At 43.8% G+C, this 13,270-nt stretch overlaps 1 protein-coding gene across 3 annotated transcripts in view; it reads right to left on the bottom strand.

Annotated features, from left to right (window-relative positions):
• Positions 1-12,172, bottom strand: part of INO80 (INO80 complex ATPase subunit) — a 64,897-nt gene extending 52,725 nt beyond the window's left edge. The window contains exons 1-6 of one of the 3 annotated variants that reach the window (XM_088057674.1): positions 10,903-11,010; positions 8,701-8,855; positions 4,413-4,598; positions 2,980-3,146; positions 2,816-2,883; positions 558-719 (exon numbers count right to left, since the gene is read on the bottom strand). In XM_088057674.1, coding sequence (XP_087913800.1) covers positions 558-719; positions 2,816-2,883; positions 2,980-3,146; positions 4,413-4,555 — 540 coding nt within the window. In that variant the 5' untranslated portion in view covers positions 4,556-4,598; positions 8,701-8,855; positions 10,903-11,010. Of the gene's footprint in view, positions 1-557; positions 720-2,815; positions 2,884-2,979; positions 3,147-4,412; positions 4,599-8,700; positions 9,056-10,902; positions 11,011-11,753 lie in introns of those variants that run through there. The other 2 variants (XM_005522479.3, XM_014252108.2) reach the window with 2 other exon arrangements.
• Positions 12,173-13,270: the final 1,098 nt, after the last annotated feature.

Consider the following 13,270-nt stretch of genomic DNA (forward strand, 5'->3'; position numbering starts at 1 on the left):
GTATCAAAAGAAAACCCAAAACAAATAAACAAAAAAGGTAAAAAGAAAGAAAAATAGTTAAGTGAAACCTCAAATCATGACAGAAAATGACAAGATAATAAATAAGCACTCCCTTTCAAGATTGTAAACATCATCTTGCTATTCATCACTTCAATGATGACATAAATACACTCGAATAGCAGCTACTACCTGTATTAGAATTTAACTCACAGCATCTCCATTTTCATATACATTGCATATATATAATCCAAATCTTGGACTCTAACACCCAATATTTGCTCTAGTGATTGGGACAGAGCACTGTGGAAGCTATATATAACATGTGCCAGTACTAGTTACATATATTACTGACAGATTCACAGCATCTTTCATTCTATATATGTAACTGATTAAATAACCCTTATCTCAAGTGATGTTAAGACAGTTACTGTCTACCAAACAGTGTATTTTCCAGTCCACAAAATTATGAGTTTTGATGAAAACATAAGAACAGTTAAAATAATGCAGTTAAAGGAAAGAATAAAAATCAAGGAAATGTAAAAATTCTGACTTTTTACCTCTTTGTCTTTGCTATATTTACTTTGATGCAATTTTTTATACTTGTGTAATCGCAGCATATCATGAAGTTCTTCCCTTGAAAGAGTAAATTCTTCTTCCTCGTCTCCATCCTCATCACTTGGTGATTCTGTATCACTGGAATCATCACTCAGAAGGATACTCTAACACGAATAAATGGAAACTAATTTAATAATCTCAAATCCCTGTGCTGAATTGTTTATTTATGCAAAGCACTCCTGAGCCTTTATCTAAAAAAGGGGTGTGGGTCTAGCCCAACAATGATACTTAGCTCTTACAGTGTCCATCTAAAATGACTCATAGAAAATAGTTTTCTGAGGAGCAGACCTGTGTAGCAGTGAATTCAATACAGATTTTCTGATTTGGAGGAAAATAATTTTGTTCATTTGTGATAGTTAAATCATTTTAGTCCACTTTGTTTGTGGTCTCAGAAAAGCAGCAGTGAGAAAAGCCAGGATAACAGCCGAAGTATTTTATGATATGTGGTTTTCAGGTGCTTCCCCACCCCAATTGTAGTTTGTCCCGCTACTCTACCACTTCTACCTGCATCAGTTTCTGCAAGTTTGGCTCTTGTTCGATCTCTTGGCAATATTTTTGCTAACTTGAGATGGCTATAATATAGTGAAAATGCAAAGACGGCATAAAGCCACCATTCCCCTCTCTTCTGCCATCCTCACTGAGACCATGTACCGAGTTCAACTTAAAAACAAACTTTCAGTCGAGTCACAAATCTCCATTTAACGCATTTTATAATAGATTAGTTTAATTTGGACAGTGTACTAAAATTCAGATTCAAAAGGTAAACTAACTGCCAAGTCCACCACTAAACTGCATTCCCATGTGCCACATCCACATGCCTTTTGGACACCTCCAGGGATGGTGATTCCAACATTTCCCTGGGCATCCTGTTCTAGTGCCTGACCATCCTTCCCAGTGAAGAAAATTTTACTAATATAAAATCTAAACCTCCCCTGGCACAACTTGAGGCCATTTCTTTTGCCCTATTCCTTGTTGCTTGGGAGAAAAGACTCATCCTCACCTCACTACAATCTCCCTTCAGGGAGTTGTAGAGAGCAATAGAGTCCCCCTCAAACCTCCTTTTCTTCAGGCTTAATACCTACAGCTCCCTCAGCTGCTTCTCCTAAGACTTGTGCTCCATAGCCTTACCCAGCTCTGTTGCCCTTCTCTGGACATGCTCCAGCACCTGAATGTCTTTCTCATAGTGAGAGGCCTAAACTGGACATGTGGTTTGAGGTGTGGCCTCACCAGGACACCAAGTACAGGGAGACAATCACTGCCCTGGTCCTGCTGGCCACACTATTGCTGATACAGGCCAGGATGCCATTGACCTTCTTGACCATCAGGACACTGCTGGATCACATTTAGCTGCTGTCAACCAGCACTCCCAGGTCCTTTTCTGCTGGGCAACTTTCCACCCACGCTTCCTCCAGCCTGCAGCACTGCAGGTTGGGTGGTTGTGACCCAAGGGCAGGACATTCACTTCGTTGAACCTCGTGCAACTGGCCTTGGCCCATGAACCAGCTTGTCCAGATCCCTCTGCAGTGCCTTCCTGCCCTCCAGCAGATCAACACTCCCACCCAACTTGTCTGCAAGTGACTGAGAGTGCACTTGATCCCTTCATTCAGATCACTGATAAAGAAAAGCAGCAGGACCAGGCCCACTACTGAGCCCTGGGGACCACCACTGGAGCTGCCACCAGCTCCACCACTCTCTAGGCCCGGCCATCCAGACAGTTTTTCACCAGGTAAACCATGCACCCACCCAAACGTGAGCAGCCACCTCATCAAGGAAAATGCTGTGGGAGATGGTGTCAAAGGCTTTACTGAAGTCTAGATAGACATCCACAGCCTTTCCTTCATCCATTAGGCAGGTCACCTCGTCACAGAACATGATCAGGTTGGTCAAGCAGGACCTGAATTTCATAAACCTAGTTTGGCTGGGCCTGATCCCCTGGTTGTCCTGCACATGCTGTGTGATGACACTCAAGATGATCTGCTCCATAATCATTCATGAGCACCAAGGACAGGCTGACAGTTCTGTAGCTTCCTAGGTCGTCCTGTCAGCTTTTCTTGTAAATGGTTGTCATGTTTGCAACAACTTTCAGTCAACTGGGACGTCCCTGGTTGGCCAGGACTGCTGGTAAATGACTGAGAAGGGCTAGGTGGGTAACTCTACTCACAGATTCCACAAAAGCTACATTTCTTTCTAATATTCTTACCTTCAGCCACTTTCTGCTTTTCTTCAGTTTGGAAAAATTATACAAACTCCCTTTTTCAGACTTTGGTTCTGTTTAGAAAAAAAACAAAAAATAAAGTTCTTAAGAAATAATGCTTTTCCAGACTAACCCAAAGAAAGCAGAGATTCAACCTATTACATGCCTACCTGGCTGGAGTACTCCATTCAGGGAATGTGTGTTCAACATCCCAGAATTCCCTGCTCCAGAAGACTCTCCAAGCAAGGAGTCTGGAGGCTCTTCCTTAACTTGAATCAGGGGATCCCCAGACTGAGGCAGCAAAGGATTGTCATCCAATCCATCTTCACTTTCGTCACTGCAAGAAGATCCATAATACAGTGACAATGACAGGAAAATATTCAAAAGAGAAGACGCCCATCCAGCTTTCTTACATATGGGCATTCATCCAAAGGTTGGAGAACTGAGACAGCTTCAGATGTAATTTTACACATTCGAAATACTGCTGTTAATAATTTCCAATTAATCCCTTAGCAACAGTTAATCATGAGATCAGCCTGACTGTGCTATCAACCTGCACCTTCAGTCTTCAACTAGGTATCTAGTTTTAGAACATGAACTATGAAAGTCAAACCGAAGCACAGTATTGTCATACTCATTGGGACATGTGAGAAATGTAGATGTACTTTTTCTAATCCTTTTGTGGGTCTTGTTACATGCTTGTAAATATAGCTGTTGTCTGTTGCCCATTCAGATACCAGTTCTGCAACTCTACATTTCCAAAACACTGATGAAATTAAGTATGTAATTGTTTTCGGACAAAAACACACACTGATGATGCCTCATTGCTACAACTGACACAAATTCTGCATCTGACAAAAGTCTTCCCATTTTCTTTATGACTAAAGGCTGTAAGTATCCCTGAAAATCTACTTAGGGCTTCCTCATCTCACTTTTTGCAGACAAAGAAAGTTTTGGCCACTCACCTAAAAAGAGAGCTTTAAAACATTGTACTAATTTGTACACAAGCCGGTAACACGCTGTATTATCACTATGAACTGAGAGAAGCAGAGTCCAAATATCTTTCATACAATCATAGAATATCCCAAGTTGGAAAGAAGTCACAAAAATCTTTAAGTCCAACTCCATGTCCTGAACAGGGGAATCACCAAGGATCACACCATATGCTTGAGCATGATGCCTAAATGTTTCTTGAACTCTATCAGGCTGGTGCTGTGAGCACTTCCCTGGGGAGCCTGTTCCAGTGCCCAGCCACACTTTGGATAAAGAACGTTTCCCTAATATCCCACCTAAATCTTCCCTGACAAAATTTCATGCCATTCCCTCAGATCCTGTCATTGGTCACCAGAGGGAAGAAATCAGAAAGGCTTTGTTTCAGAACTCAAAGCTAATGCTAGATTTATTATTAAATTTAAAAGTATTTTTTAGATTTCCTCTTCTCTAGGCTGAACAATCCAAGTGACCTCTCCTCCTTTAAAGCAGAAGAGTTTCTAACGAACAAGTCACTGAAACATTCTTAATATGGTGTTGGTTGGAAACAATATAATACACATGCCCGTCTTTCCTGGGCACTTCCAATGGAAAGTAGAAAAGCTTTTGGTACCTGGATATACTCCTGTTAAAGATGGCAGACGTCTGTCGTAAGAACTGATCCAGTTGCAGAGCTTTCTCCAGGTACTGCAGATAGAGGGGTTTTGCCAGCTCTGAGCAGCTGCCATCCTCCCTGTCACCCAGCTCTGAGGCCATAGAACAAACTTCTCCTCATGCACAGGTGCCTCTGAACACACAGCTGTAAAAGGAAACAATGGCCATCAGCACCACAACTCCTCTGAAAGGAGCAAACCTGGGGAGCAGACAGATCTACCAAGGCCATTCTGGGCAAAAGCTTAGGTTGCAGTTAAGAGGTATAGTAAAAAAACAGAAAAGTTAGTTTTCTGGTTTATGACTTTGTGGTTGCTGTTTGATAGGAACAAGCACTGTTTTAACCAAGTATGATAATCCAGGTGGTGACACAGAAATTCAAAGCATTAGGAAGATAGTCCTCAAGCATGTAAAGTAATCTTTCATCATTATTAAAGATAACATGTTTAACCCTGAACAGAGGGCATATATATATATATATATATATGTATATTAAAAATCACTGACTCAAAAAAGAAAGAACTACTAAAAATATTATTCTCTGTTGTTTTTACCATTCAGTTCACAGCTGTAGTCTACCAAATACTTGTAATATTTCTCTTTTACCTGAAAGCAATGCTACTCTTTCAGCACTGAAAATATAGCTGTTACCCACTGGCAAACAAGCTACAAATACTTGACCAAAACCCCTTTCATTCTAAAGTGCAACTGTTATTTTATTAAAGAAAAGTAACACATACAAAGCAATTTGTAACATACTTTTTAATATTTACAATTTTAGAACATATTCTAGCATTATGTTTTTCAACTAGTAAAAACTGTCCATCTGATTTTATTTGTTCTCTGGATTTAAGATTCTTAGTAAGGCCAAATGTACCCCCCTGCAGTATTTGCATACTACATACTCTAGAAACAAAGGTATCAAAAAATTTTATTGCTCTGTCAACTGCAGTTTTCCTTCAACTACAAAGGATGTCATAACAACTCTTACAGTAATAGCTCTGTCAACTCAAATTTTACTTTTCTTTGACTACAAAAGATGTCATCACTGTTAGTATAATAGTAAGAAAGGTACATGATTTCCAAAGCTAGAGCTGTTACTGTATAAGTGAAAGCGCCGTCAAGATTTAAATATTTACAAATAAATATCTTAAGCTTTTGCTTTTGGTAGAGAACAAAAATCAAAGAATGGTTTAGGCTGGAAAGGCCCTTAGGGAACATCTAGTTCCAACCCCTGCCATAGGCAGGGCCATGTCTCACTAGAGCAGGTTCCTCAAATTAAAACCAGTCAGACTTCAGATTAATTTTTCTTCTGAAGGATTCTTCTGGTTTCTATCACTTCTTAAAAATACAACAAAACCTGAAGCAAACTTCACATTAATTTATTCAAAGACATTTTATATTTGTTCAATTATTAAATCAGTGACTAAACCATTTTAAGCTTACGTAAGTGAACATACAGATTGAGTATCTAATCTTCAAGTTGTTCTCCCTTCACACATACAGATCCAAAACCCAGCATCTAACTTTCTCTAAGCCTTTTATCCTCCAAAAATTACAGAACAGATTCAGAACTTCAAAGAACAAGAGCAAATTGTATTATTTCTTAATAAATACTGGGTCTTGATTTAACATCCTTACCCACAGAGAATAACCATTAACACACCAGAATTTGTTAGACAAGGTAAGAGCTCTGTGATAAAAAATATTTTTAGACTGAGGCTTTCTACATATTAGGTCCTTGCATACCAGACAGCAATTGAATGACTGACCTCTGTCACCAAATACTCATTTCCAGCAGAACTTAGGAACACCTGAAAGCTTTCCCTCTGATAAGGGTAGTAAGATGTACATTTTCCAAGCAACTTTCATCTACTTATATCTTAGTGCTTAACAGGCATTTGAAACCAAACCAAACCAACAAAAAAACTAAAATCAAGAATTGTCTTCCAAGAGAGAGGGCTATGAACCACAAAATCATTTAGGCTGAGAAAGACCTCTAGGACCATCAAGTCCAGCTGCTAATCCAACATTGCCAAGTCCACCACTAAACCATGTCTCCGAATACCACATCCATACACCTTTCAAATACCTCCAGGGACAGTGACTCAACCTTTTACCTGGGCAGCCTGCTCCAATGCTTGGCAACCCTTTTTTTTTTTTGGAGAAATTAAGTAAAAGGGTTAAAAAAATGAGAGGAAACATGAAACTTGTGCCTCTAATGGAAGAGATCATTGATGAGGTGGTAGAAAAGAACACCTTGAAGGTGAAAGGGGTTTTCCTTGCCTTATGAGCACCAATAAAAATTACATATTACATATATTAAAAGAGCAAAAATCTCTCCTTGCTAACATAGCAAAAAAAGTATGGCGATTCCTTTTCTCATTCCATTTCAAATGGGCATGTATTATATTAACACAGTTAACTCGGAACAACGTGGCATCTTTCACCTGTCTGCTCTTTGCAGAAAACCACATTCCCAAAACTCAACCTTGCATTTCCACATTTAATAAAGTCCTCCTTGACCTGACATAGTATAACTACTCTGCATTTCAGCCATATAAAATGACATGCTTTTGCTTGTCCTCCCATTTAATTGCTCCACAAGGCTCCTGTACATACAGCATTAATTACTCTTCTCCTCAAAACAGTTACTAGCCTGTATCCTGCCTACCAAATAAACAAATAAGCACAGGGAGAGCTTAACAATATCCTTAAAACATATTTACAATGCCCAAAAGAAATTTAGTAAGTGTTACACAAGCATACTGAATAGTGAATAACTCAGAGATTTAATTCAGCCTTTCATTTATTTATATGCTGACAGTCACAGAGTGCTTCTCTGCTGATCAAAGTAGTAATACAGAAGGCTAAGTGACAGTTAATTCACTCTCCATTCTTTCATTTCCACTCTAGGTTTTAACAAACAAACAAATATTTCCAATGGCAAAAACTGAACGTTGAAGTGAGAGAAGATAGGAACAAACAAATGAGAGGCACACAGCCTGATCCACTGCTGTACATAACTGCTTACAACATCACCATCATACTGTTTCAGTGGATTTACATGGTGATGATACTCAATCCACCTTTCTCTGACATTTTTGAAATAAATCTATCCTTTTGCCTACTCAGATCTTCAAAAAGAATTCATTACTGATGGTAACATTTAGTTAAATACTCATGTTACAGGGGTACAATAAGCAAAAGCTGCAGAGTAATCCTTGCGCCATCATGACTTTCTTACTGATATACACCAACTTTATGTTAAGTTCCAGTATCAAATTCAATAGCTATTTGCTTTCTCCCTTCCTCTCCCCTAGAGTTCTAACAGTTCAGAAAAACAGCATTTGGAAATAAATAGCTTCTGCACTGCCAGGCTGGCACTTTGAATCTTCTAGCATTCTTAATTAGAAGTTCACATTTAAACCATTTAATTGTAACATATGGATCACAAAATTATTAAAAGTACAGGTAAAATATCAGAAGGAATGTAATAACTTCATGAAAATAACTTTCATAATAATTGTATTTGTTTAATATCTAAGTTCAGTTCTGAAAGAGCCCTCCTTATCCTGTTTTAAATTACATTGCTTAGTTCAATGTTAATATAGGTATAGGGTTTCTTCCCTCTTGTTTTTTCAAGTCTGCCCATTTATAGCATCCAGTCAATAAGTAAACACCCTGGAGAAGAATCCTCCAAGGACATCTTCTGAGAGCAGTTAGGTTTTATAACAAGGTTTCTAAATTTTATGCTCACTGACCTACACCAACCAAACAGCAAAACCATGGTCTCCTGAAGCAGCTTAGCTTTAAAAGCAGATTCTCCCAGTTTAAACAAATACCTAGTGCATATTTCTGAACAGGAGTCCAACAAGCTTTTCTGACTGGTATCAAACAGGAACCCCATAAATGCAAAATCTGGCTCTTGTGCCTAGCTGCAAGCTGAATGAGGTTCGCTGTGTAGAGCTGTTTGAAGCAGTACTTTTTCATCCATGAGCTTCTTGTGTTTTTTCTCCTTGAGCTGCTGCCACCTCTACACCTCAGATAAGGCCCAGAGAATTAGTTTTTCTACTCTTTATGACTAACATCAACCATCATAGCAAATAATGATAACAACTCCACCTCTAGCTAAGGGCACATACACAAACACAAGCTGTCATGCAAGTAAAAGGTACCGGATTGCAGCTGATACACAGTACCTCTTCCTAGCAAGGCAAATCAGGGAGGTAAAAGTAATTCAGTCTCACCAGCCACACACTAAATGCACGGATATGAAGTGTGACCAGCTGGCAGGTGAGCACCAATACATGTTCCAGTATTTCAGCCCACAGAAGTAGCTTCTTTTCTCTACTCCATCCCATCACTGTAAGCACACTGACAAAACATCCATGTGGACAAAAACCTGAAATCACAGAAAATATATATTCCTCATTTATTTGAAATTTTATCCATAGCAGGATTTAAAACTGGGCAAAACCCACAATCTTCTATGCCACCTTAGTTGCCTTGCAATTTTAGCAGTTTTCTGAGTTTTTCCCACACATGGGTTTTTCATGCTTTGCAATTTGACACCAACTTACTGAGACAGATTTTCTAAACTTATGCAAACCTCTGAAATACTTTTCCTTCTTGAAGAAATTTAGAATTGAGACATACAGGTCTCATTGGAGCAGCAGAACAGTTAATGCTGTGAGATTTTCCAGTAGTAATATCTCCAGAATAAATCCTGACACAAATAGATATACATCTCCAAACAGAAGAGTCACACAGTCAAGGTTTGTGTGGAAAATGTAGACTAGCACAGTAATAGCAGCTAGACAGAATTTTGTCAGACTTCTTTATATGCATATGATCTCCAGTAGAGAAAATTGTGGTGGTATAAAAAAAACTTTAAGAACTATTTTGCTTGAAGGAGAATTACATGCTCTCCTTTCCCCACTGACATTTTTGCTTGCTTTGGTAAATATACAGTTACACTAATAACAATTTCCCAGAGCTATAGCCCACATTTTAAAGCAAAACATAATTCCCATATGGGTTTTTTTATGGCAGTGTCTTAAATATAACTGGGATATGTAAGACACTATGGCTTTTCAATGATATTTCATATTAACCTAAAGCACTCCACTAACCTCAAGTTAAACAAATAAAATTCACATATATACATCTGAATTCTTGAGTTCACACCATTTGAGATTGAAATTTAAAAAAGCCATTTTAATTGCTTTTCTGAGTAATGAAATCTAGGTAAACTAGATGCTTTACTTTGCTGTTCTGCTTTTGTCATAAGGTTTCATATTGTTTTCCAAGGAACGAGACAGTATTTCAGTGATCTGTGTTCCACCTTTTAATCACTTTCAAATACAGTGAAGAGCCAGTGGGGCACTGGCTCTGGATTTTCCAATTCCCAAAAAAAACCAGTTACAGACAGGGCCTAATTTATTATTTAAAAGAAAAACTATACACCGTGTATCAGAAGCATATACATAGTAAACAGCAGAATACCTTCAAACATACTGAACACAAAAGTTGGCATGTCAGAGCTGTGCTTCCATTTTTAAACTAGCAGAAAAACAAACCTAACTATTTAATTGTTCAATTAAGAGTAATTCTTGTCCCAAAAGAGCAATTAATAGTATTTATGGAGGCCTCTGACAATGCATTTATACTCTCTGCTCAGCAGCACCAACAGTTACCCTCACACTTTGCCATTCTGTGCACACAAAATACCAACTGCATAGATATTTTCAGTTTTGTCTGGTTTTTACTCCCTCCACCCCAGACCACGAAAAGGGAACTATGACCAAAAAAAATCTGTAAGAGGACTTGTCATCTAAACCAATTTCTAGCATGTTGTCTATCCTGTCAAAGAGCATGCTTATTACAGAATTTACAGTTTATTACATTATACCCAAATGGAATGAAAGTTGCTCACTTGAACCAACAAGAATTGATGCGAGTATTTTCAGCAACTTTAACAATATACTTGTGAGTAATAGACAAGAATTACAGGCAACATCCTTTAGCCCTGGTAAAAGGTTAAAGTTACAGTTCTGTTTTTGTGCTTTTCCCTCAATATCTCACCAGTGTCACGACACTCGTACATATGCACTAAAGGAGTGACAACACAAATGATTCGTGGAAGTTAAAAAATGTGTCGGTCACATACATACAGGCAGACCAGATGGGCTGTACAAATCCGTGCAGTTTTGTTTATAAGAGAGGAAACTAAAATCCCAATTATACACATTTCACTATAAGAAACTAACTTGACTAGCACCATTTTCTTCACGCAAAGGTGAAAATAAACTAAAGGAATTTATTATTATCTACAACACCGCAGAGGGGGAAATCTTCCACAGAAGACCGGCAACAGCGTTAAGAACACATAACGCTAAATCTTGAACAGAAATTGGATTGAGTCACGCAGAGAAACTGCACCAGGCTACCTGTTTGCAATCAAACAGGACCAGACTTTACAGCGCAGCTTTAGACAACTGCGCATTCACCAGCGGGAACACAGCACCGAACTACGTTTCATGGGCACCCGGGAGACACTTTCTATCAACAAAGCCACGAGTCTGGCAGGCGGCCCCTTCCTGCAGGTGCCGGTGGCTATTCCGGGGACGCTGGGGCAGCCCCGGCCCCCGCCCCGCCGGGCTCTGCGGGCAGCACCACGCCACGCGGCCTCACGCCCTGGGGCGGCTCGGCTCGGCTCGGCCAGGCCGGGCCCGGCCCTGCCGCGGCTCCCGGGGCGGCCGCGGGGCGGAGGCCGCGCTCTGACGGCACCGGGGGGGGGGACAAGGCGGGCGCGTCCCCGCAGGTGCGCCCCCACAGGCGGCGGCGGCCGCGCGCTCCCGCCGGTGACGCGGCGCTCCCGGCCCGGCCGCGCCGCCACCCTCGCCGCGTGCCCCCCCCCGCCCCCCCGCAGCCCCCGCCCGCACCCCGCGCACGCGCCACCGCCCGCACGTGCCGCCGCGGGCGCGCGCCGCCGCCCCCGCCCCCCCCGCCGCCCCCCCCGAACAACTCCCCCTCTGCCCCCCACCCCCCCCCGGCGGGGCCCGGCCGCCGCTCTGGACGGGGGCTGGGGGGGAACGGCGGCTGCACCGCCGCCGGTACCGCGGGGCGCATCCCGCGGGCAGGGGGGGGGAGGGGCCTGTCTCTTTAAGAAGAGGCCCGGCTGCTGCGGCCGCCGGTCGGCGCGGGGGGTGAAGCCGCGGCCTGCCCGGCCCGTGCCCTCGCTGCCGCCTCCAGTAGCCCCGGCCCGGCGTGCCCTTGTGCAGTGGCCGCGGTGGCTCACCTAGGTAGCGGGCCCGGCGGCGACGCGGCGGCGGCGGCGGGGGGCTGGGGGTGTCTCCCGGGCTGGCTCCCCCGCTTGCTCCACCCGGCCTCTCGCCCCACGTTGCCGGGGCTGGCGTTGCCTGTCTCCTGCCGCGGGGCGCTCCCGGCTCCTGCCTCGCCAAGATGGCGCCCGCGCTGGTGCTGAGGAGGAGGCGGCGGCTGCGGGCGCTGGGACGGCGGCGGCGGCCACTTTCGCTCACTGAGAGTAGAGGAGCAGGGACACGGGGAGCCATGGCGGGGGGGAGGAGAGGCGCCATGCCCAGGCCTGATCAATCGAACCCCGCATGCCTCCCCGCCGCTCCGGTCCCGCGCTTGGGCTCCGCCGCTCCGGCCGCGCCGTCGTGGCCGTCGCACGAACCCCACGCCCGCACCGCGGGGCTCGACCCTGCAGGGACCCCGCGGGGGGCCCTTGCTCATCGATGCGCTCCAGCGGCCGATTGGTAGGGTCTGGCGGTGACGGAAATTGCCGAAGGGACTCGGCTAGGCGGCCGGGTGAGCCAACGAGTCTCGCGCGAGGCGGGGCGGGGTCTCGCGATGCTCGCGCGAGGAGGCGGGTGCGTCCCGGAAGTGACGCGCGCTCGCCCTTGAGGCGCCGCGGGGGGCGCGGGGTGGGCCCTGTCCGTTCTGTCTGCGGGGTCCGCTCGCTGTCACCCCCGGGGCTGGAGCGGGCGGGGAGCCGGAGCCGTGCGCGTGTGGGTGTCGCGGAGGCCGCCCATGGCAGCCAGGCAGCTTGTGCTGGCCTGGTAGCCCCCACAACTAACGAGAGTGGTGAGGGGCTGGCGGCGCAAGAAGGCTGGGCGCCGTCAGGGTTAACACGTGGGGGCATTTGGTGAGGTTACGTGCCTTCTACCGCTTTGTTATGCACTAAGAGTTGCATCAGAGGAGCTCTGGACGAAACAGGCCTGAAAGGTTAATTGCGAAGATGCTTTGCACCGTAAACACGGTGTGGCCATAAGCTGTTCAGCACCGCTGCTTCCCAAAACCCATTAACTAGTACACTTAGAGCAAATCCTTAAATGGATGATTAATCCAGATCACCTACTGCATAACGATGAAAATCTATTTCATGACTAAGCTGTGTCACTCCAGTGCTCAGTAGGTACCAGTGTCCTGGTTTTGGCTGGGATGGAGTTAATTCCTCAGTAGCTAGGACAGTGCTGAGTTTTGCATTCAGAATAAAAAAACTGATGTTCTGAGTTTTGCTAAGTTGCGTTTATCCTGAATCAAGGACTTTTTTGTTGTATCTCATCCTCTGCTGCTGAGAACGAAAAAACATCTTGGGAGGGTGCACAGCCATGACAGCTGACCTGAACTGACCAGAGGGATATTCCATACTATAAGAACATGCTCAGTATAACTCTGGGGAGCTACCTGGAAGTGAGGCCGATCTGGATTCAGGAAGGGAATCTGGCATTGGTCAGCGTGGGGTGAGCAATTGTACTGTGCATCACTAGGTTTTCTTTCTCTTTTTATCAT

Source organism: Pseudopodoces humilis, chromosome 7, assembly GCF_049639895.1.
Source record: "Pseudopodoces humilis isolate 2021_Gansu_Grassland_sample_001 chromosome 7, ASM4963989v1, whole genome shotgun sequence".
Taxonomy (NCBI): Eukaryota; Metazoa; Chordata; class Aves; order Passeriformes; family Paridae; genus Pseudopodoces; species Pseudopodoces humilis.